Here is a 20,303-nt window from a genome sequence, read left to right as displayed (position 1 = left end):
TATTTTTGCTTTAGTTCTTTATGTTTTTTGGTTTAACATCTAAGAATCCATTCCCTAATCCAAGATCACAAAGGTTAGTGTGTTGGTTGATTGATTGATTGAGGTACTAGGGATTGAACCCAGGGCCTTTGCACTGAGCTACATTTACAGCCTTTCCTTTCTGTCTTTCTCTCCTTTCTCTCTTTTCCTTCCTTTCTTCCCTCCTTCCCTCCCTTCTTTCCTTTCTTCCTTCCTTCCCTCTAGAGTCATCTTGCTAAACTGCCCAGGCTGGGCTTGAACTTGTGATCCTCCTCCCTCAGCCTCCCAGAGTTCCGGGATTACAGAAGTGCACCTCCAAGCCCGGCTGTAAAGATTTATACCTCTGCTTTCTTCTAAGAGTTTTATAGTTTAGCTGTTGCATGTAGGTCTTCGGTTTCTATTGAGTTAATTTTTGTGTATGGTAGGTGGCTGTGGTCCAAATGCATTTTTTGTAAGGGGTACCCATTTGATCCAGCACCATTGCTAAGAAGACTGATTTCACCCATTTTGTATCCTCTGTAGCTTCTTTCTCACACAAATCAACATCCTGATCCTGGGATTGATGTGTGTAACAACAAATCATTCATTTTTATAGCTCTGTAGTGTCCTTTATTATATCAATCTGCCATTGTTTACCTGTCCTTTGTTCCATACACATGGGTTTGCTCCTAGTGGCTCCCATCAGGAACCCCAGTGGGGTGAGCACACTGAGCACATCTCTCACTGCTTGTGCGAGTTGCTCTCTGGATTGCATGCTAAGATGTGTACATTACACATGTGGCTTCCAATGTGATTGCAATATTTACACTGCTATTGGCAGTGTATGAAAATTACAGTCATGGAAACTTCATTTTAAGTATCGTTTGTTTTGTGTCTGTGCAAAAGCCATCACTAATAAGAAAGAAACGGTATTTGCTAGTCAAATTTGCCTTTTGAGCTTCTGATATTTTGTTAGTAAGCGTTATGTTAAACAAGTGAAAGGCTAATAGCTGGAGAGCCTAGTATGCAATTAATACCTCTTTAAATTTTTGCAGATCTTTGCGTGGTTTGAGGTGGTGAAGGCTTTTGCTGATAGTACAGTAGTCTCAACTTTTCCGTGGTTGCAGTTACCTATGGCCAACTGTGGTTTGAAAATGTGAATGGAAAATTCCAGATATAAAGAATTCATAAGCTTTCAACTGCAGGTTATTCCGAGTAGTGCAACGAAATCTCATGGGACAGGAAAGGTGAATCAGCCCTTGCCAGTCTGTCCATGCCCTGTGTCCCACCCATCCGTTATGTAGTTATTTAGTAGCCCCCTGGGCTATCAGATTGCCTTTTGCCTTACTGCAGCGCTTCCATTTAAGCGACTCTTTATTCTGCTTAAAAGGCCGCAAAGCCCAAGAGTAAGAATGCTGGTAAGTTGGATATGTTGAAGAGGAGCTGGAAAGTGCTTCCTTTAAGTAAAAAAGTGGAAGTTTATCTTAAGAATGTACCTATACGGAAGAAACATAGGATCTCTAGGCTTTTCAGCGCCTTTGAGGCACCTGCTGTTTTGGATGAAGAACTTATGTGTTAATTAAATCAACTTCACAGCAGCCTACCGTTGCTCTTATGTAGGGCCTGGGGCAAGTGTATCGCGGGCCGGTACAGCAGACTCAGCGTGGGAGGGGGAGGAAAGCATGTCTTTCTCGGTTCCCACCTATTAGAGCCTAATGGTTTCACGAAGACAAAGTGGTGTCCCCAGTGATCAGACACGCGCTTCATTTTGTAGTAGCACAGACGGGAGGACAGATGATGAAGATGGGCACGTAGCGCTCCGAGCTCTGAAGGAGAGGGAATCGCCGTCTGGGGTTGGGCAGAGCTGCTGCGTGAGCGCCTGGGACTTGAACCGGGGAAGCTCAGCAAGCGTGGTCCGGGCAAGGGTGACTGATGGGGAGACGCACATTCCCGGGCAAGGGTTTTCTCGTCTCCCCGGCAGCACTTCCGTTTCTCCAGCCTTTCTCGGGTACCGCCTCCGTTAGATTGTAAGTTTCCTAGGAAGACCTTGGTGTTATGCGTCCTGAATCCTTCGGGTCCTCGCAGCCTGTGCCACAATAGTTTCAGCTCCTTCGTGTGACATTTAAGTTCTCCTGGGCTGACTTGCCTGGCCTCTTCCTTTGCCTGTAGCTTGTGCTTTGGTCAAATTAAACTAATTACACTTCCCAAATGCACTATGCAGTTAACTTTTACTATCTCTCTATTTTATTGCCTTGGCTCTCTCAAAAATCAGAGCTAATGAAATGTTGGTTATTACAATTACGTGGATGTGGTTATATAATGGCTTCGAGATGCCCTTAATAAATGAAATCGAAAATGTTCCATCTTGTTGAACCCAGAAACTCCTGCCTTTATTCTACCCAAAGTTTATAACATTTTCTGAAGATCGGGCTACACTTTTCTTTCCTCTAGATGATTCCTAAGGGACTTTGGTCAGCAGCAAAAAGGTCCACCTGAGACCTGAGAAATACGCCACAGTTGTGTCTGCTGGAATGAAACACCGAGTTTTAAAAATCGTGCTTTCCTGCAGACAGTGCGGTTTGTATGTGTCACGTGCTTTAACACGTGCTGCCATTCTTCAATCTTTATCGCTTGGAGGTTGGAAAGCAATTTGAACACAGCGCTCTCAGGGTTACGTATGGACGGTGGCACACTGAACGCAGTTAGGACTGGAGTTTTAAAAATCCAGGGGCTGACTTTGAAAAACGCGACTGGATGCATGTGCTGCGTTTGAAAGTGCTCCTAAGTCTGTACGGTAATGTTAGTTGGAGGTAGAGCCTTTGGGAGGTAAAGATTGGATGAGGGGGCTGGGGATTTAGCTCAGTGGTGCCGCTGCCGCCTGCCTCACAAACACAAGGTCCTGAGTTCAATCCCCGGTACGAAAAAAACAAAAACAAAACACCAAAGATTGGATTAGGTTATGAACATAGCTCCTTTGATGGCATCGGTGGTTTTATAGATCACCTTTGGTCAGTTGTGATACGGCAAGAAGGCCTTCAGGCTCAACCAGTTGCCCAGCAGATGGCTGGCACCTTACCTGTGGAGTTCTCAGCCTCCAGAACCATCAGCCAAATGAACTTCTATTCTGATGATTTTTTTTTTTTTTTGTACCAAGGATTGAACTCAGGACCTTTTGCTTGCGAGGTAGGCAGTGGAACCACTGAGCTCCATCCCTGGCCCTGATGATTTTTTTTCTTTTTGAGACAGGGTCTCACTGTAGTTGAGACTGACCTGAGCTCACTATGTAGTCCAGGCTGGTCTCGAACTCAGTGATCCTCCTGCCTCAGCCTCCCGAGTGCTGGGATTACAGGCGTGTGCCACCACATCTGGCCTGATGATTTTTAATGGTTATTATTGTTATTAATTTTATGGAGCTGGGTATCAAAACTTCTTTATAAATTATCCAGTCTCAAGTATTTTGTTACAGTAACAGAAAGCAGACAACATGCATTGCTATTTTATTTACGATGGAATTTTTTTTTTCATTTTTTTGAGATGGAGGCTCACTATTTAGTCCAGTCTGACCTCACACTTGCGGTGATCCTCCAGCCTCAACTGAGCGTGGGAATTACAGGTGTGTGCCACAACACCCGGCTTACAGTGACATTTGTGTGATTTCACCTGCAGAAAGACTAGACGAGACCTATATTTTTAGCCAAGAGCACACAGACCTGGGGAGATGAAAGTGGCCCCTGGGAACTGGGGCACACGGATGTGCTTCTGCTGCGATCGCTCTGTTGCGTCTTCTTGCCGTGGTTCCAGATGCAAGGGTGCTGATGTGACTGCTTTGGTCCTGCTGTTCCTGAGTTCAGTTTTTGCTGCACCGTAGTCCTCTTCCTGTATTGCCGTTCGTGAACAGCTCCTGTCCGTGGCCTCTGCCTTCAAAGGAATTCATTGTCAGAGCATCTGGCGCCCTCCTTGTTCCTCCTCCATGTGATTGTGGCAAGAGGAGTAGAAGCAGAGCTCACTTGACCTGTGTATCATTTCTTGCTTGCTACCCCTAAACCCAATATCCTGGAGATCTGTGGTACTGGAAGACCTGAATCTGCTGGGCATGGTGGGGCTAGGCCTGTAATCCCAGCTTTCTGGGAGGCTGAGGCAGGAGGGTCACATATTCAAGCCCAGACTGAGTAATTCAGTGAGACTCTGTCTCAAAATTTTATTTTATTTTCCTCACTGAGTTTATTGGTACATTTTAGGTATACAGTACAGTTACATTCATCATTGGGATTTTGTACCTTTACATCAACATTTTTAAAAAGCAGAAAAAAAAAAATCTGAATCACCACCACCCACATATACCTTTTGTAGTGCTGGGGCCTGAACTCAGGGTATTGTACGTGTTAAGCAAGGGCTCTACCATTGAGCTTTGCAGGCACGTGACCCTTTTATTATCAGGGGACGATTAGGCAATAGATTAAGATCTGCTTATGATTTTGATGACTCTATTAAGCCCTCAATACCTTTTTTTTTGGTACCAGGGATTGAACTTGGGTCCTTGTGCTTGCGAGGCAGGTGGTGGAACCACTGAGCTAAATCCCTGGCCCCTCCATACCTATTTTTTTAACTGAAGACTAAATTTCTAACTGGTTAAGTCAGTCAGCTCATGACAGTATTGCTCTTCCTGTCAGGGAGAAGACAATTTTATATTTAAGCAGAATATTCTGTCTTTGCTTAGTAAGTAGTGACCCAAAAATTACTATGCAGGAAAAGGGAACTTCCCCGTTTCATGCAAAAATTTCCTATCAGAAGAATTGTACTTTCCATTCTTTCTATAGGTAGGCAGATTTCTACATGGTCAGGGATATGGTATTGCTGGAGGGAAAAGCATAAAAGGAAAAATCAGTGACCACCCAGGAAGGTGTTGTTTTAGGAATTTTGCTTAATAAAGTCAGGATGAAAATCCATGCTCTGGACTGGACAAAAGAGACACAGGAGGTGCTTCAGATTGTGCTGAGATTAGCAGTCTAAACTTTGTGTTACCTATTCTGTTTTTTGTTTTGTTTTGGTAGTGCTGAAGATTGAACCCAGGTCCTTTACACTGAGCCACAAATATATCGCCAATCTTTTTTTTTTTTTTTTTGGTACTAGGGATCAAACTTGGGACCTTACACTTGCTTGTTGTGAGGCAGGTGGTGGAACCACTGAGCTAAATCCCCAGCCCAATTGTTTTTTGTTTTTGTTTTTATTTTGACACAAGGTCTCCCTGAGTCATTAAGCTGCCCATGCTAGGCTCGAACTTGCTATCCTCCTGCCTCAGCCTCCTAGTAATGCAAGCTTCCAAGGTAAGGGACGATTAACATCAAGGGCTATTCAGTGATATTTAGCAGAGACTGTGGCTACAAGTAAAAGCACACTTGGGGAAGAGGGAGCAAGAGAGAAAAGAAATGCAAAAGCAGAAAGATGGCAAGAGGAGATTGGAAAAAGCAGAGGCCAGGGAGTGATGGGGGGAGAAGCAGGTCCACAGGGTTGGAAGATGAAAGCTCTCCCATTAGTCCTCTTTGGCAGAGAATCTAGAAGATTCGTATTTCTGGGGTAGAGCACAGATATGGTACATTTCATCTGAGGACAGATTCATATCCGGCCACTTTATCTCGCGTTGCTGTGCCGAGCACCAGCTCGCTTCTCTGTTTCTTTGCTTCACATATGGTGAGGTCAGCACTAGCTTTAGACCGAAGAACCTGCAGATCCTTCGTGCTTTCTAGGCTCACTTTCAGTTTTGACATTAAACCTGGCATCAGGAAAATGCTTGGAAAGCTCAGGCCTTCTTTTCCCTGAATTAGGGGCAAATGGACTCACGAAAGCAAACACAGCCTTTGTTTCGGTGCTCCCGACCTCTGGCTGTCCAGAAGGCACAAAGTTATTGTCACAGACAAGTCACATCCTCCTTTAACTTTGTGCGCCACGGGCCTGACACGAGTCTGGCTTTGATTCCCCTGGAGATGGCAGAAATAGCAACACTGTTCAGATTGGAGCTAAAAAAAAGAAGAAGAAGAAAAAAAAAGGCACTCCGTGGAAGGGGATATATTTTATTGATCAGTAATTAGTGAATCTTTAATGGCATGCCTTGTATTAAAAATGATTTGAAAACCTTCAGTGGAAAGAGTCTCAAGAAATTTGAAGTCATAGCCTGACCTTATGCCCCTGAATGTAGACAAAAGCAAAAACCAAAAAAAACAAAAAAAACAAAACCAAGAAACCCCTCAAGATGTGGCCCAATTCTGGGGGTTAAGTTTTACTTGTGTTTTGATTTCCTGCCTTTTAATATATTTTCTCATCCTAGAAGCACTTGGTATCTCAGCACAGAAACTTATTTTTCAGTATTTCTTCTGATCAGATCAGTAACTTCTACTGATACAGTCCCTATACAGGGGTAGGAAAATCAGAAATGGCTAATGTGGGTGTCTAATTCATTATAAAGACACTTTGGATTCCACCAGCCGTGGAACTAGAACACACAGGGCTCCAGTCTTCTGGGGGCGCCCCGTGGAGGCCTTCTGGGTGCTGAGGGGCCGCACCCCTCTTGCCTTTCTGTCTTCCAGGTAGGCTAAGAGAAGCTTTCTTTTTGATTGCACTAGAACTTGGCAGGTGGGGAGCAAGCACTGTTGCTTTTCACCTCCTGTTGGAGCCCTTCACTCAGCCCATGTATAGGACGAATGCTTTTTCCCTCCATGCCAGAGACCTGGAAACAGAGAGCTCCCTTTTTTCTACATGCTGTTGGGAAAAAGCCAGGTTGATCTACCAGTTGGGTGCCTCTATCGGGGCTATGGCTGTGGTTAAATCGTTTTATATGAAGCCCCACCCTTTGGTGGGGAGAGGGAAGTTACCTTAATTTTCCTGTGCCTCGGTCTCTTTGTCTCCCTGAATTTTGGCAAAGATGCAGTGTCCGTTCATCTAGTTAGTGTTTATCAAGGTCAGAGAGGGACAGTGGAAAATGAGCCAGCAGATCCTTCCTGGATGGGGCGGCTCACAGCCTAACAGGGCCAAGGCAATTAGAGATCTTCCAGAAATAATACTGAGAGGCAAATTCCACATGTAGGTGATACACGCGGCCAACAGGATATGACCTCAAGTTGAAGTTAAGATTCACTCTGAGAGACGAGCCAAGAATCTGTGAACACTTAGAACTCAGGCAAGGTGAGGTGGTGTAACTTTCAGGAAGTATGACTCAGTTGTGACCACAACAATCAAGAAGGCTTACACCGAATCACCCGGGGAAAGGACGTGCCAGTTGGTCCTTCCAAAGAATGACAGGAGTGGCAGAGAGAAAAATAAGACAGCACATCCTGAGCCTGTCCAGGCAAGAGAAGAGGTCACAAGGGTCGATGCCGTCTGAATAAACAGCACATTGTTAGGGGGTTGGGAGGGGAGTGAAGCCAGGATTTGGAGGTGAAGTGAATTTGAACCCTGATTTTGTCACACAGGAAGCTTAACTTTGGAAAAGTCATTTCCATGCTCTGAGCTTCAGTTTGTTTATCTTTGGAAGTGGGTTAAACATACCTATCTCGCAGGGTGGCTGTATGTATGCACCTCAGCGCCTCCTGTGCATTATGCACTCAGCAAATGTTAGTTCTACTAACGGGATGAGCTGAGACGCGAACCCAGCTATGTCTTGATTCAGTCACTCCCGAGACCTCAGTAGCTAGCTTGCCTCTTTCTTTCTTTCTTTCTTTCTTTCTTTCTTTCTTTCTTTCTTTCTTTCTTTCTTTCTTTCTTTCTTTCTTTCTTTCTTTCTTTCTTTCTTTCTTTCTTTCTTTCTTTCTTTCTTTCTTTCTTTCTCATGAGAGAGAATTGGATAAGGAAAGAGCTCTGTTTTAATTGTGCTACAGTTCAACTGCTTTAGTGGCAGATTGATTTTAAAGGCCCCCGACAAACCAGAGGATTTTATTTAATAGAAATATTGCAAGGATGGCATTGAGATTTGGGTTTGGCTTTCAAATCACTCAATATAAATAAAGTCTTTTCTCTGATTTTTAAAAAAGTGGTCTCTAAGAATTGTAATGTGCTGGGGAAATGGAGTCAGCCTGTGGTATTCAAGGGAGATTGGCCCTGGACTCTTGAGGACATGTCTGAGGGTGCTCAAGTCCCTTGTTTTAGAAGGCATAGTGTTGGCATAGAATTTATGCAGTCCTCTCATACACTTTAAATCATCTCTAAATAACTTATAATACCTAATACAATGTAAACTCTATATAAATAGTGATACTGGATTGTTTAGGGATAATGACAAAGGAAAAACTCTGTACATGTTCAGGGCAAACACAGTTTTTATGTTTTTACAGAGTAGTTTCAGTCCATGATGGAGAAACCACAGGTGCAATCCCACAGACCTGGAGGGCTGGTGGTACCTTCTGTCATCAGAGGGCCTTGTCCCTACGGAGGTGATATTTGTCTGAAATTCTCTTCTGACTTCACCCAGCTGACATAGATTTCTTTTCCCCGCTAAGGGTGAGGACCTGGGTTTTGAATAGAGAGACAGTGAAATGTGTTTTCCGTATTTCCAACCTGCAAGGTCTACCTGTGTTTGAATGAAGGTGAATGTGTATCCAAAGTGTATCTTTGTGGGTTTCTATCTAATAGTTCAAGGGCAAAGGACACATAGGAGAAAGCTGTTGAAGGAAAGAGGAGTTTTTGGTGGCTCCTCTAAAAGCAAGTGCCATCCATGATGGGGCATGCCGGTAATTGTAGGATTCTGGGAGGCTGAGGCAGGAGGATTGCAAATTCAAGCCCAGCATAGTCACTTAGTGGTTCAGTGAGACTATCTGAAAATAAATACAAAAAGGGCTGGAGATGTAGCTCAGTGGGAAGGCCTTGGGTTCAATCCATAGTATTGCAAAAATAAACAAAGGAATAAATGAGTTACACATTTTGGTCCTGCAGCCAGAAATATGCGGGCAGGTCCCACAGGAAGCAGTTACCATGTTCCTTCTGGGGTGTCCTCCTCCTCATCTGGATTCTGTGCTAGAACAACTGGATCTGTTTCAGAGAAGAGGTTTTGAGTTGATTCCTCGCCGCCCTGAAAGTCACACGACTCTGAAATTGGTTTAACACCCATCCTAAACTCCTGGTGTGCCTGTGACATTTTACAGCTCATTCTGTGCCCCTTGAAAAATGTTTCTCCAGAAAGAATAACCAGTTCGTGACACAGGAATATGAGGACCTCAGAAATGGCCACTGTTTATTTCAGGGGTTGCCACTCGTTTAGAAGCCCATCGCCCACCAGAGATTTTTGCTGCATGCAGGCTGTGGGTCAGCAAACTTTTCCTTCCTCCTTCCCTTCCCCTGACCTCCCCTCTCCTTCTCTCCCTTCTCCCCTTCTCTGGGGTTTGAGGAAGTGCCCCAAAGAGGAGATGGAAACCTCAACTCACCCCACCTATGGAGAGGTAGGTTTTCTGACTCTCATCACAGAAAAATATTCAGGATGCGTGAATAACAAGCGTGAAAAGGGTTATTGGGCGGAATTAAAGGAGCACACGTTCAATTAGAAGAGAGTGGGTGGGGTCCTGAGCAGATAGGTGCAGATAGATAGGTCTGGGGGCTTTATGTGGTCTTGGTGTCGTCAGAATGGATGATCTAGGATTGTTCTCCTATTGTCAGGTTACCTGAGTAATGGGCTGGATTTGAATGCAAACCATCTGCATGCCTTTGACTAGTGATGTGCTCTCTACTTAATAGGGCTGCTTCCTTGATGATGGAAGTCAGTGGGAAGAAAAGCAGAAGCTTAATTTACAGTAAAAAGCACAGGTCACACACACACACACACACACACTCTCTCACAGAGAGACGGGAACATTTTTTTTTTAGGAAAATGTGTCTCTTTTTTATTTTTTTTTTTTTTTTTTTTTTTTTTTTGAGCTGGGCATGATAGTGCACGCCTGTAATCCCAGCACTGGGAAGGCTGAGGCAGGAGGATTGCCTTGAGTTTGAGGCCAGTTTGAGTTACATAATGAGTTCAGGGCCAGCCAGAACTACAAAGAGAGACCCTGCCTCAAAAAACGAAAAACGAAACAAAACAAAGAAACCCTTAGGATTTTTTAAAAAATGAGTTTCCTGGAAAGGAAAAAGGCATTGTCATCTTGGGTGTCTTTGTTTCCTGAAGGTGTAGTTTTTCTTTAAAGTACAATTTTAAAATGACGATTTTCCTTCTCCCCTTTCTACCTATCTTTATTTCTTCTATCTGACCTCATGAGGTCTCTGTTGCAGTCATTCATTTCTGCTGAAGATAGCTCCAAAGCAATTTTAGGGAGTAGAGTGAAGGAATAAGGGTGTATACAATCAACAGAATGTATATAGTCTACTTGTTTTTTTGTTTTTGTTTTCGTTTTTTTCAGACAGGGTCTCCCTGTGTAGCCCAGGTGGACCTGGAACTGGCAATGATTCTCCTGCCTCAGCCTCCCAAGTGCTAGGATTATAGGCATGCACCACCACACCCTGCTGAAACTTTTTGTACCTTGTAGTGTATTAGGAGGTCCACGGAGATGTCTCCTCGGCAGCAAATGGAAGTTTGAGGTCCCTGTGGCTCAGAGGTGCTGTCCCCCAAGTCTGTTCTGATTCTGTAATTGGCCATGGAGAGGGGCCTGGTTGTCGTGGATGAACCTAGGCTACTACTCAGGGCTCTGGGCAACAGGAGACTCTGGTTACTTTATTCCTTTGCCACAGTGCGCACTCCCCCCCCATTAGAACCTCCTCCAACTCCTCCAGAGAGTGTGTGAGCTGGATTTGCTGTCTTCAAAGTCATCCTTCATTACATACGAACATTGGCTGCACCTTCAGCTTGGCTGTGAACTGATTATTCTCACCAGGGTCTGTTAACACAAATTCCATCACTCCCATGGCTAAAAATAAACCATATTTAACACTTGGAAGCAAAATTCCAGGCAAATCTGTAATCTGATTTGATTGAGTCTTTGTTGGAAATGTTAATGATGAGATCAAACTCTTACCTCAAAGATGGAAGATTGATTCTCCCTCCGTATGGGCGAGGGGAATGGATAGAAATCAATTCCACTTATCAAAGGATGTAACCAGAGAGACTTATGGATGTCTGGCATCTGAAACGGCAGTAGTTCAGCTTGGTTCAGCCATTCCCCTCACTGTGGAGCACTGTCCTTGAAACCAGCATTCTGTTTAGACCATGCTGTTACGTTGGAGGACTTTGAAGTTTATACTGTTTGCAACTAGTGTATGCATGGGGCAAAACCAGGCTGCCCCTAGAACTTACAGATATTATTAACAGTTATCTGTGAGAAATGGGATTATAGAGAATTTAAATTTTTTCTTCTGGGCTGGGGGGGGTGTAGCTCAGTAAGAGAGCCCTTACCTAGCATGCATGAGGCCCTAAATCCAATCCCCAGAATTCTATTTTGGTACCCGGGATCAAACTCTGGTCCTTATGCTTGCAAGGCAAGGCGGTGGCGCCACCGAACTAAATCCCCGCACCCCAACCCCTAGAATTCTGTTTTAAAAAGTGTTTTTTAAAAACTTTATAATTTTTCTGTGTTTTATAACTGTTCCATAATGAATATGTATTACTCTAAGAAAAATAGTGCAAACCCTTTCAAAGTTCTTTGACAGTAGATTACAGTGAGTATATTTTACATACTGACCCAGTACAAACACACATGAATGTATTTATCACATTAAAACAAGTGTTTCAGGAAGCATTAGTTAACCTGTTCGTTACTTGTCCTTACTTCTTGCTGTTTCTTATTTGTTTAAATTCTATTTTTTAAAAAAAGGAAGAAAAGAAAATTCAGATGTTAACCAAATAAAATGATTTCTTGAACCACTGAATGGGTGAATTGGACAATATTGACATAAGTGCAATGATTGCCAATCTTGTATATCATGCGTCAGTAAAATTTCAAAAAGAATTTTGGGGGAAGTAATATAAAATATCTTTTTATGATACAAAATAGGGATATTTGAAAACTTCCTAAGTAACCATTTCTATCCTCCCCCAAGCCCCTACTACTGAGAATTGTACCCAGGGATTTCACACTGAGCTATAACCCCAGCTATTTTTATTTTTATTTTGAGACAGGGTCTTGCTAAGGCATTAAATTACCCAGCCGGGACTTGAATTTTTGATCTTCCGGTCCCAGTCACATTTTTATCAATGGTAACATTTGGGGGGGATCATGAACTCTCTCTGTTGCTTTGTGATACAAAAAAAAAATTGGAGGGTTGAAAGAAGCTTATTGTGAGTTTCTATTTTATGAGGAACTACCCACGTAATTTATTTTATTTATTTATTTGGTACCAGGGATCGAACTTGGGACCTTGTGCTTGCGAGGCAGGCAGTGGAACCACTGAGCTAAATCCCTGGCCTTGTAACTTATTTTTTGATAGTTTCTTGTCCAGTCTCACCCCAAGCTGATCCCAATTCCTGCCTTTTCCCATCTTTTAGTGTCTTGTCAGCTTCGGTATCCTATTTATTATTCACAGCAATGCAGTTTGGCTCCTCTGGCAGTTTGGCTTTAGGTATAGTCAGTGCAGTGAATTTGCAGTTTCTGAGTTGTGATTTTGGCTAGAAGTATTAATAAAGACTTGGACATCGAGCAGGATACTAAGAATAAGAAAAGAGTGTGCTAAAAATAGACCTCATGTGCTTCTGTTTAGTGACATGGTGATTTGTAAAATGTGGGGATTGCACACAAGGTCTTGCACATGCCAGGCAAATGCTCTGCCTCTGAACTACATCCATAGTCCCTTAAACTGTTTTCTGTGGCCATGAATACTAATGTACATATGTGTATATAATTTTATCTTAAAATTAGAAACACGTAGAAATGTATGGGACACACATCTCCTAGACTCATTTAACATGTCCAAGGGAGATATCATCATTCTGGAAAATCTGCAAGATGAATCACTAAAAAATTTTCCTCCTTTGGCTTAAGTCATGACTGCCTGGATGATCGACCGTGTGTGTGTTTCATCAGCACCTTTATTTAAAGTCTCTTCTTGGCTCGGCCACATTTCATCAGTTTCAACAAGCACAGACCACGCCCTTTCCGCCTCCCTTTTCCGCAGATGGATTAGACCTCCAGGAAAATTTAGCAAGCTGTGGCTCTCAGGAAAAGAGCTCAGTGCTCCTCTGAAGAAAGGTCTCTAAGATATTTTCTATAATGCGGCAATAGCTAACCTTTCTGTGCACTTGCTATGTTCGAAGGACCTCATTAAAGTCTTTCAGAACATCATTTAATCCTAAAAAATAAACAAAACAAAACAAAACACCTTCCCTCTCGTGAGTTCTTGAGAGATCTTTGTAAATATCAGCAGTTACAGTGGACTCTGTTGTACAGTTTAGGTAGGAAGTGTCTTATTCGGCTTGCTACTATTTATTGAGTGATTATTATGTGCCAGACACCTGTCTGGCACCAGATACACTATATTGGTTCGAACAAATTCCCTGCCCTCGTGGTGCTTACATTCTGGGAGATGTGAAGGAACCCTGACAAAGACATATAAACGTCTAAAACGTGAAAGAATCACAATGTCTTAACTGAGCTAAAGTGGGCAAAAGGGCCAGGGAGCAGGGCTGGGAGAGTGATGGGAAAGACTTTCGATGTGGCAATCCTAGATCTGAGACCTGGTAGAAGATACACATCCTTGCTGAAGGAGCCATTTGCTCCACCTGTAATGATTTTCCTTCTTCTGGTTTTTATAGTTTCCCTGTTACCCCCTCGCCATCAGCATCAACAAGGGATTTAGTGGAGCCAGGCTTCCCGACGGCAAAGGCCTTTGTTGCAGATTTCAGGGAGTGAGTCTGGACTGAGGGGGAGGCTGAGCCTGGGGGTCTGGGGGGTGCTCCTGGGCAGGGGACCCCCATCCCTGGGCAGGAGATACAGCCAAGAGCAGGCTGGTGCTGGTAGGGGTAGAAGCCTGGGGGGTGGTCAGCAGGGGGCCCAGGAGCTGCAACCTGGAAATGGCACTGCTCCTGGGGCTTAGGACAGAGCCCGGCTCTCCAAAGAGTCGGAGCAGAGCTGGGGCTGGGGTCACAAGCAGAAGCCGTGGTTTAGGAGAGCCTTCGTTACAGACGCTAACACGGCAAAAGAGCACTGTGCAAGAGACTTGCAGCCCAGGAATAATGCTGACACCTGGCTTGGGAACCACTTGTACTCTCAGAGCAATGTGACTCAGTCTATCTGTTCAGGAGAGTCTGGCACTTGCCTATGTTGCTGGCCTGTTATGCCTGGGAACTGAACAGTGAAGGGAAAATTTTCCTCCCCTTCCTCAGGCACAGTTTTCTTTTCCAGCTAACCTAACCCTAACCCTAACTGTATCCCGAACCCACCCACCCACCCACCTACCCTTCCATCTTGTTCAGTGCTGGAGATAGAACCCAGGCAGGGCCTTGTGCATACTAGGCAAAAATGCTCTATCCCTGAGCTGCATTCCCAGCCCAAATCAGTTTCTTGACCAAACTCTTTTATCTGATATTTATTTATTTTAATTTTAAAAACTTGTTTGTTTTTTGAGACAGGGTCTTGCTGTATAGTTCGGGTTGGACTCAAACTTATGGCAATCTTCCTGACTCAGCCCCCCTGAATGCTGGGATTATAGGTGTGCACCACCACAGACTTGTTAGTTGCTGTCTCAGCTTTAAAATCTAAATTAATTTTAACTGATATAGAAATGACATCCATTTCTATGTTACAGTTTTTCCTTTGTGTGGTAGATGAGCCTCTTAATGTTGATTTTTTTTAAAAAGTCAAGCACTACATTTAGTTAATAAAAGAAGTAGAGAATAGGATTTAAAGCAGCTGTGTTTGCTGTTGGTGTGACCGTTACAGTATCACATCTGCAGGAACAAAAGTTTTTGAAATAAAAGGATGACTTTCAGCTACCAGTGACAACCCACAGCCTCTACTCCTAGTATTTATTTACTTTTGTATCTATCAGTAGGGCTCAGAGACAATTCTGGGAAGCAGATGTTGAAGGTCTGATAATTATGGAAGCTAATTTCTCACAGAAATAGATATGTTCTCCAGCTCTCCAGCTTGGGCAGGGACATGACAATTACTCTTGGATATTTGTTTATAAAGGAAAAACTGTACTGTATTTGTGATATACTATGTGCTTTGTTTTATTCTTTTGAGACAGGGTCTCACTATCTAGTCCAGTCTGGCCTTGAGCTTATTGTATAGCTCAGGCTGACTTTGAACTCACATTCTTCCTGCCTTGGCCTCCCAAGCGCTGAAATTACCATGTGTCCCCATGCCTGGTTTGTGGAGTGGTTTTAAAGGCATCTATTTATTTATTTATTTATTTATGCCGGTGATGGAATCGAAAGCCTCATGTAAATGAGGGAATAAATGCCCTCCTCTAATCCCTTGAGTAGCCAGAAGGTCACTGAGAACTCAGAAATGACTGCTGGTTCCTGTAAGTATAAATTCGCTGCGGGTTTGAATTCTCACCCCACCGGTAACCTGCTCTGTGACCTCAGACAAATGACTGCAGCTTTCTGACTTCCCTTTTGTGAAATGCAGAAAATGCTTTCCCTTGCACAGTTTTTGGGTGGTTTAAAAATTATGCCTGTGAAACATAGGGTGCCTAGTGACGCCCATTAAACAATAGCTCTCAATAATTAGTAATTAGTTCATTGTGAATAGTCATCATGATACAAGCGGGTACTGCCTAAGCCCGCTGTCCATCTGCCAAGCTTAACTGGTTTTCCTAACTTTATAGGTTGCATCAGAGTATAGTTTTTCTGCCTGAGCTTTGCATACTCAGACATCTGTTCAACTGCTAAGCAAACCCATTTCCTGTTAGTCATGGCTCCTCGCCTGGGCCTAGCTATGGGCTGCAGGTTGCCATATCTGTATTTCCCTCTCAGAGCGTCTTGGCCTCCTGAGGTTGTCTAGCTCGGAAGGGTCCCAGGCTCCTGTTTACCAGGGCCGCCCCTCCGCCTTCCCCACCCCTGACGATTCACCAGGTGACTGTTCAACTCCTGGGCGCTCACACTGTCCGCAGCCTCTGGTTTGCAGGGTGGAGATGGGGGTGTGGCTGCTTTGCACCCGCGCCGAGCGGCAGTCACAGGAGGGGGAAGCGGGGATCGGCTAACACTGGATACTGCAAACTGGGAGGCAGCTCATTTGTTCTCTTCAACTGAACACGGCCGGTGGATGCTGCAGTGCTGTCAGCCTTTCTTGTAATCAGATCGTAGCTGCTGTTTCCAGAAAGTCAAGTACTCACTCTAGCTATTCTCCTTAGTCCAAAAATGGGAAATGAGACGGAAGAAATAACTTGGTAGACCTGGGAGTCTTCGTCATCATTGATGGTTGTTACTCTTTCAATAGTCACCCTCGCACCCTGCTGTTTCGAGGCGCGTCCTGTGCACTTAGATTTAAGCTCTGCTTTTCCACTTCACTAGTTAAGGGGAACTTACTGACCTGGGTGCAAAATGATACCGAAGAATTGGAGAATGAGATTTCGGTCCCCGGAGGGTTCGTGCTTTCGCTGGGTGGAGTAGATCCTCGTGGCTTTCCCACCTCGAGCTGCTTTTCCGCCCTTTGTCATCGGTCCCAGAATATTGGTGAAAGAACCTCTGAACGTGTGCTGTTGCTTTAGGACCGTCCCTCTTCATTTATGGAGTTCTCTGCTGCACATTCTGCCAGGTAAAATTGAGGCTTCGAGGCACGGGGGATATGTGTACCCCTTCGTATACACTTAACGGAATCGCCTCCCATCTTGGGAACCAAATAGGAAAAGTCAGTAAAGCGCTATGACAATAATTTTTACAGTGATGACATGCAGAGCTTCCTGTTGTCCCATCTGTTCGTTATTATTGTCACCCTTCTCGAGCCCACCCAGTAGGCGGGTAGGTGGGAATTCATTCCATGGACAGTCCCATTAAAATAAAGACAGGCTCATACAACAATCAACAGCCCGACTTTATTGCCAATTTAGATAATACATTTTTTCGTCATGGATTTTTTTTGATTCATTTTGATCTTTTTCACATCTTATATTAAAATACTAGTCGTCTAGATTGCTGAGTTTTTTTGTGTTTTTTTTTGCACCTGCTCAAAGTTTGTGCCCAAGGCGAGACCCTCCATCTCTCACGATGATCCTGTCTCTGGTCTGCTCTGAAAGCCTGCTCCAGGCACCCCTCACACAGCTGCCAGCGGGCTGCCTGAGAGGCCAGCAGCAGTGATCCTGCCTCTTCCTAGTCGACTCCTGATTACCTTAGAGCTGAAGTCTAGCCCCCTTGGCTTGACATTCAAGTCCCTTCCCACCCCTCACCCCACCCCAGGTGCAGCTTCTAGACTGTTCCTTCTCTCCCTCCCTTCACTAAACCTCTCCAAAACTGTGCCTGGGCTGGAGCAGGAAGTCTTCTGGGATTGTGCTCCTGTCTGCAAACCCCAAAATAGCCCTCTTTAGCTCTTGAGTTCTACCTCAGATACTCCCTTTGTATACACTTAACAGAATCGCCTCCCATGTTATGAACCAAATAGGAAAAGTTAGTACAGCTCTATAATAATATTTTAAATGATCACATGCAGAACTGCAAACCCAAGTAGATATCACTGTGTGTTTCCCCACAGGAAATGGTTTCCACTCAGTTCATATCTTGGTTGTTGTGCTCGCTATTGAATGTGATTTATATGTTTACCTGTGTCCTCAGTTCCACTGTCAGCTCCTCCGGGAGAGGGACCAGGAACTTTTTAGGTCAAATGAATAAAGGAATATAACTTGATACAATGGGAGAAAAGAGAAAACAGTATTGGCAACTACAAAATCATCCATAAAAAAATCATAGTTGGCAGAGAGGATGCTGGTCTTAAAGTCAGGAGGTCCTGAGTTCAAATCGTGGGGTCTTCAGACGACTTTGTGACACCTGAGTATCTTCAGATTTTCTGCTAAGGAACCATGGAAACGGAAGCCGAAGTGGACAGTGTATGAACCCACATGTACCCAGCACTCTACTACAACAGTAACTCATGGCCAAGTCTAGTCTCTGGTAAACTGCCTCTTTCTGTCCTCATCCCTGGATTGTTTTGAAGCAAATCACAGGCAACATATCACTTCATGTATAATTATTTCAGCAAAGACACGTTGCAAACTCCATGCAAATGACATGTAAGAGGGCATCACAGTGACCTTAGATCTTGGGGAAGGCCTCTGAAGCAAGTTGGACAGGACCACGAATGTGTATTTTGGCAGGAGAGGGCTGTACCTGAGAAGCGCAGTCCCGTGAGGTGTGGTCAGGAGATTATTCGCAATTGTTTTAGTAGGATGGGGTTGGGGAGAGTGTGTAGGAAGGGAAACCGAGGCCTGGAATCAAGGCAGCTTTCTGGGTGAGGAGAGAGGCTAGGGAACCTTTTGGTTTTATGTAATGACATGCTATTTTGAAGGGTTGCATTCACAATTGTGGGTTGAGGACAGCAGTGCTACTTACATATGCCCCTCAGCCCTGTCTCTCCAAGCACTTTCCTTGTTAACTAATTTCTCCTTGAACAGTGAGAGAGAAAAATTGACACAGGAACACTGAAAAAAACTAGTTCCTGTACCCCAGGCTTTGAGTCGGGGAGAGAAATGTGAACCCAGGTTTTCGGTGCCAGCTCTCTACCTAGCTGACCTGGCCACTGCATTTTATCCCACTGGGTTTAATCCTGGTTATGAATAACAGCAGAGCCTTGTTATTGATGGGAGCGGATCTCTGCTGCTGGGAGAATTAACTGAAGTCTTATTCCGAGATACCTTCTGATGCAAGAGGTCTTTTGAACTGTGCATAAATAGAGGCCATTGTTTAGGCTTTTGGAGCATGAGGCTTAAATTGCTCCAGAAGTTCGGGTCAGACTCCAGATATCTTTGTTTGACTGATTTTCTTTTTTCTTTTCTTTTCTCCCCCTGAGGTCACAAGTGGTAGTTCTGTCTGTATTGCTTTGGGTCCTGCTTCTTCAGCACTTCGCCAAACTAGGGCGCAACCAACCTTTTTTACTGGAGTCTTTTTGTGCTTGGAGAGGGAAGAAATTCCAGTTTCCAAAGAAATGAAATGGAAAATGAAAATATATGCAAGCTTAGCCAAGATGTTCCCTGGAAATAGGGCCGTAAGGAAGATGGTTAAACAATAATTTTGTTTCTGTTTACATTTTTTTTTCTCTTTTAAATTTAAGCTAAGAGAAATAGAAGGACGGTATAGAGGAAGCCTATTCACTTCTTGTGGTCCAGAGATCTCTGAGACTTAGAAGGACAAGGTGAGGTGCTTCAGCGTTGCAAAAGGTAGAGTTATTTGTACCAATCTCAAAGTCTCCTCTCACTGGCTTTGAAAGTGTTCATGTTCTCAGCTCTTTACCTTGGATCCTCGCTAGTGCATTACTTTTCTGACACGGTATGAGATGATAGGGTTTTGTGTTGCTGATGGTTTCTCTGTCACTGTAGTGGGGATTGAAGCCAGGGCCTCCTTGCCCGCACGAGGCAGCTGCAGTACCACTGAGCTATACCCCCGTGCCTTAAAATGATGTTTAAAATGATGGCTTCATCTAGGTGAATTCCAGTTGGTTCTTTGTGTCCTTGGTGCACATGCTCTGCTTAGTATGTGGATGTCTATGGATCTACCTGGGTTTTATCGTATGGAACCAGCTCTCAGAACTGCACCACTTGCAGAATGAAATTAAAACAAAACAAAGCAACAATAACAACACCAACCATAACAACAATAACGAAAAAATACCAGAAAAGAGTTAAAGGTGTAGTTTAGGGGTAAAGTGCTTGTTTAGCGTGCTTGAGACCTTGGGTTCCAGACCTTAGTCCTCAGCATCACAAAAAGGAAGGAAAAGAAAGAAAGAGGGAGAGAGAGAGAAAGTTTGGGTTCCTTGCCTTCCCCTGAACGCAGGAGGGGGAGTGTGACCCTGGGGGTGCACAGACCCACCCCGATTTCTGCTTTATTCCACCCTCACCTCCTCTCAGCTCACCTCTCTCTCTCCCCTCCGCCTGGCCTTTCTAGAACCACCGACCACTGTCTCCTTTTGCTCTTGGCCTGGTACTTCTAGTCCATCCCGTGATGTATTATCTTCTGGTGCAAAGTCCTTTGTCACCCTCCACAGTCAACATGACAAGCAGGCTGTATTTCTGTCCCACCAGCACCGACAGAGCCTGCTGTCCTGTCAGCTCTGGTTGCTTCCAGAAGTTAAAGAACGATGCTGGGAACCGCAGGCTCCCAACCGCCCACCACCCTGACAGCCCCCGCTGCGGGGATCCCAGCCCGGCCCCACCGGATTGAAACAGCTTCATGACGCTTCAGACAGTCAGAGTCGCTG

General features: G+C 44.3%; 1 protein-coding gene across 1 annotated transcript in view; it reads left to right on the top strand.

Moving 5' to 3' along the window:
- Nucleotides 1-1,394: 1,394 nt before the first annotated feature.
- Pitpnc1 (phosphatidylinositol transfer protein cytoplasmic 1) overlaps nucleotides 1,395-20,303 on the top strand; it is a 229,247-nt gene continuing 210,338 nt past the window's right edge. The window contains exon 1 of the mRNA XM_033767534.1: nucleotides 1,395-1,415. Coding sequence (XP_033623425.1) covers nucleotides 1,410-1,415 — 6 coding nt within the window. The 5' untranslated portion in view covers nucleotides 1,395-1,409. The remainder of the gene's footprint in view (nucleotides 1,416-20,303) is intronic.

This window comes from Fukomys damarensis, unplaced genomic scaffold (assembly GCF_012274545.1).
Source record: "Fukomys damarensis isolate Sample0158 unplaced genomic scaffold, DMR_v1.0_HiC HiC_scaffold_23, whole genome shotgun sequence".
Classification (NCBI taxonomy): domain Eukaryota; kingdom Metazoa; phylum Chordata; class Mammalia; order Rodentia; family Bathyergidae; genus Fukomys; species Fukomys damarensis.
The sequence above is the reverse complement of the archived record's forward strand: the minus strand, read 5'-3'. Positions and strand labels throughout refer to the sequence as shown.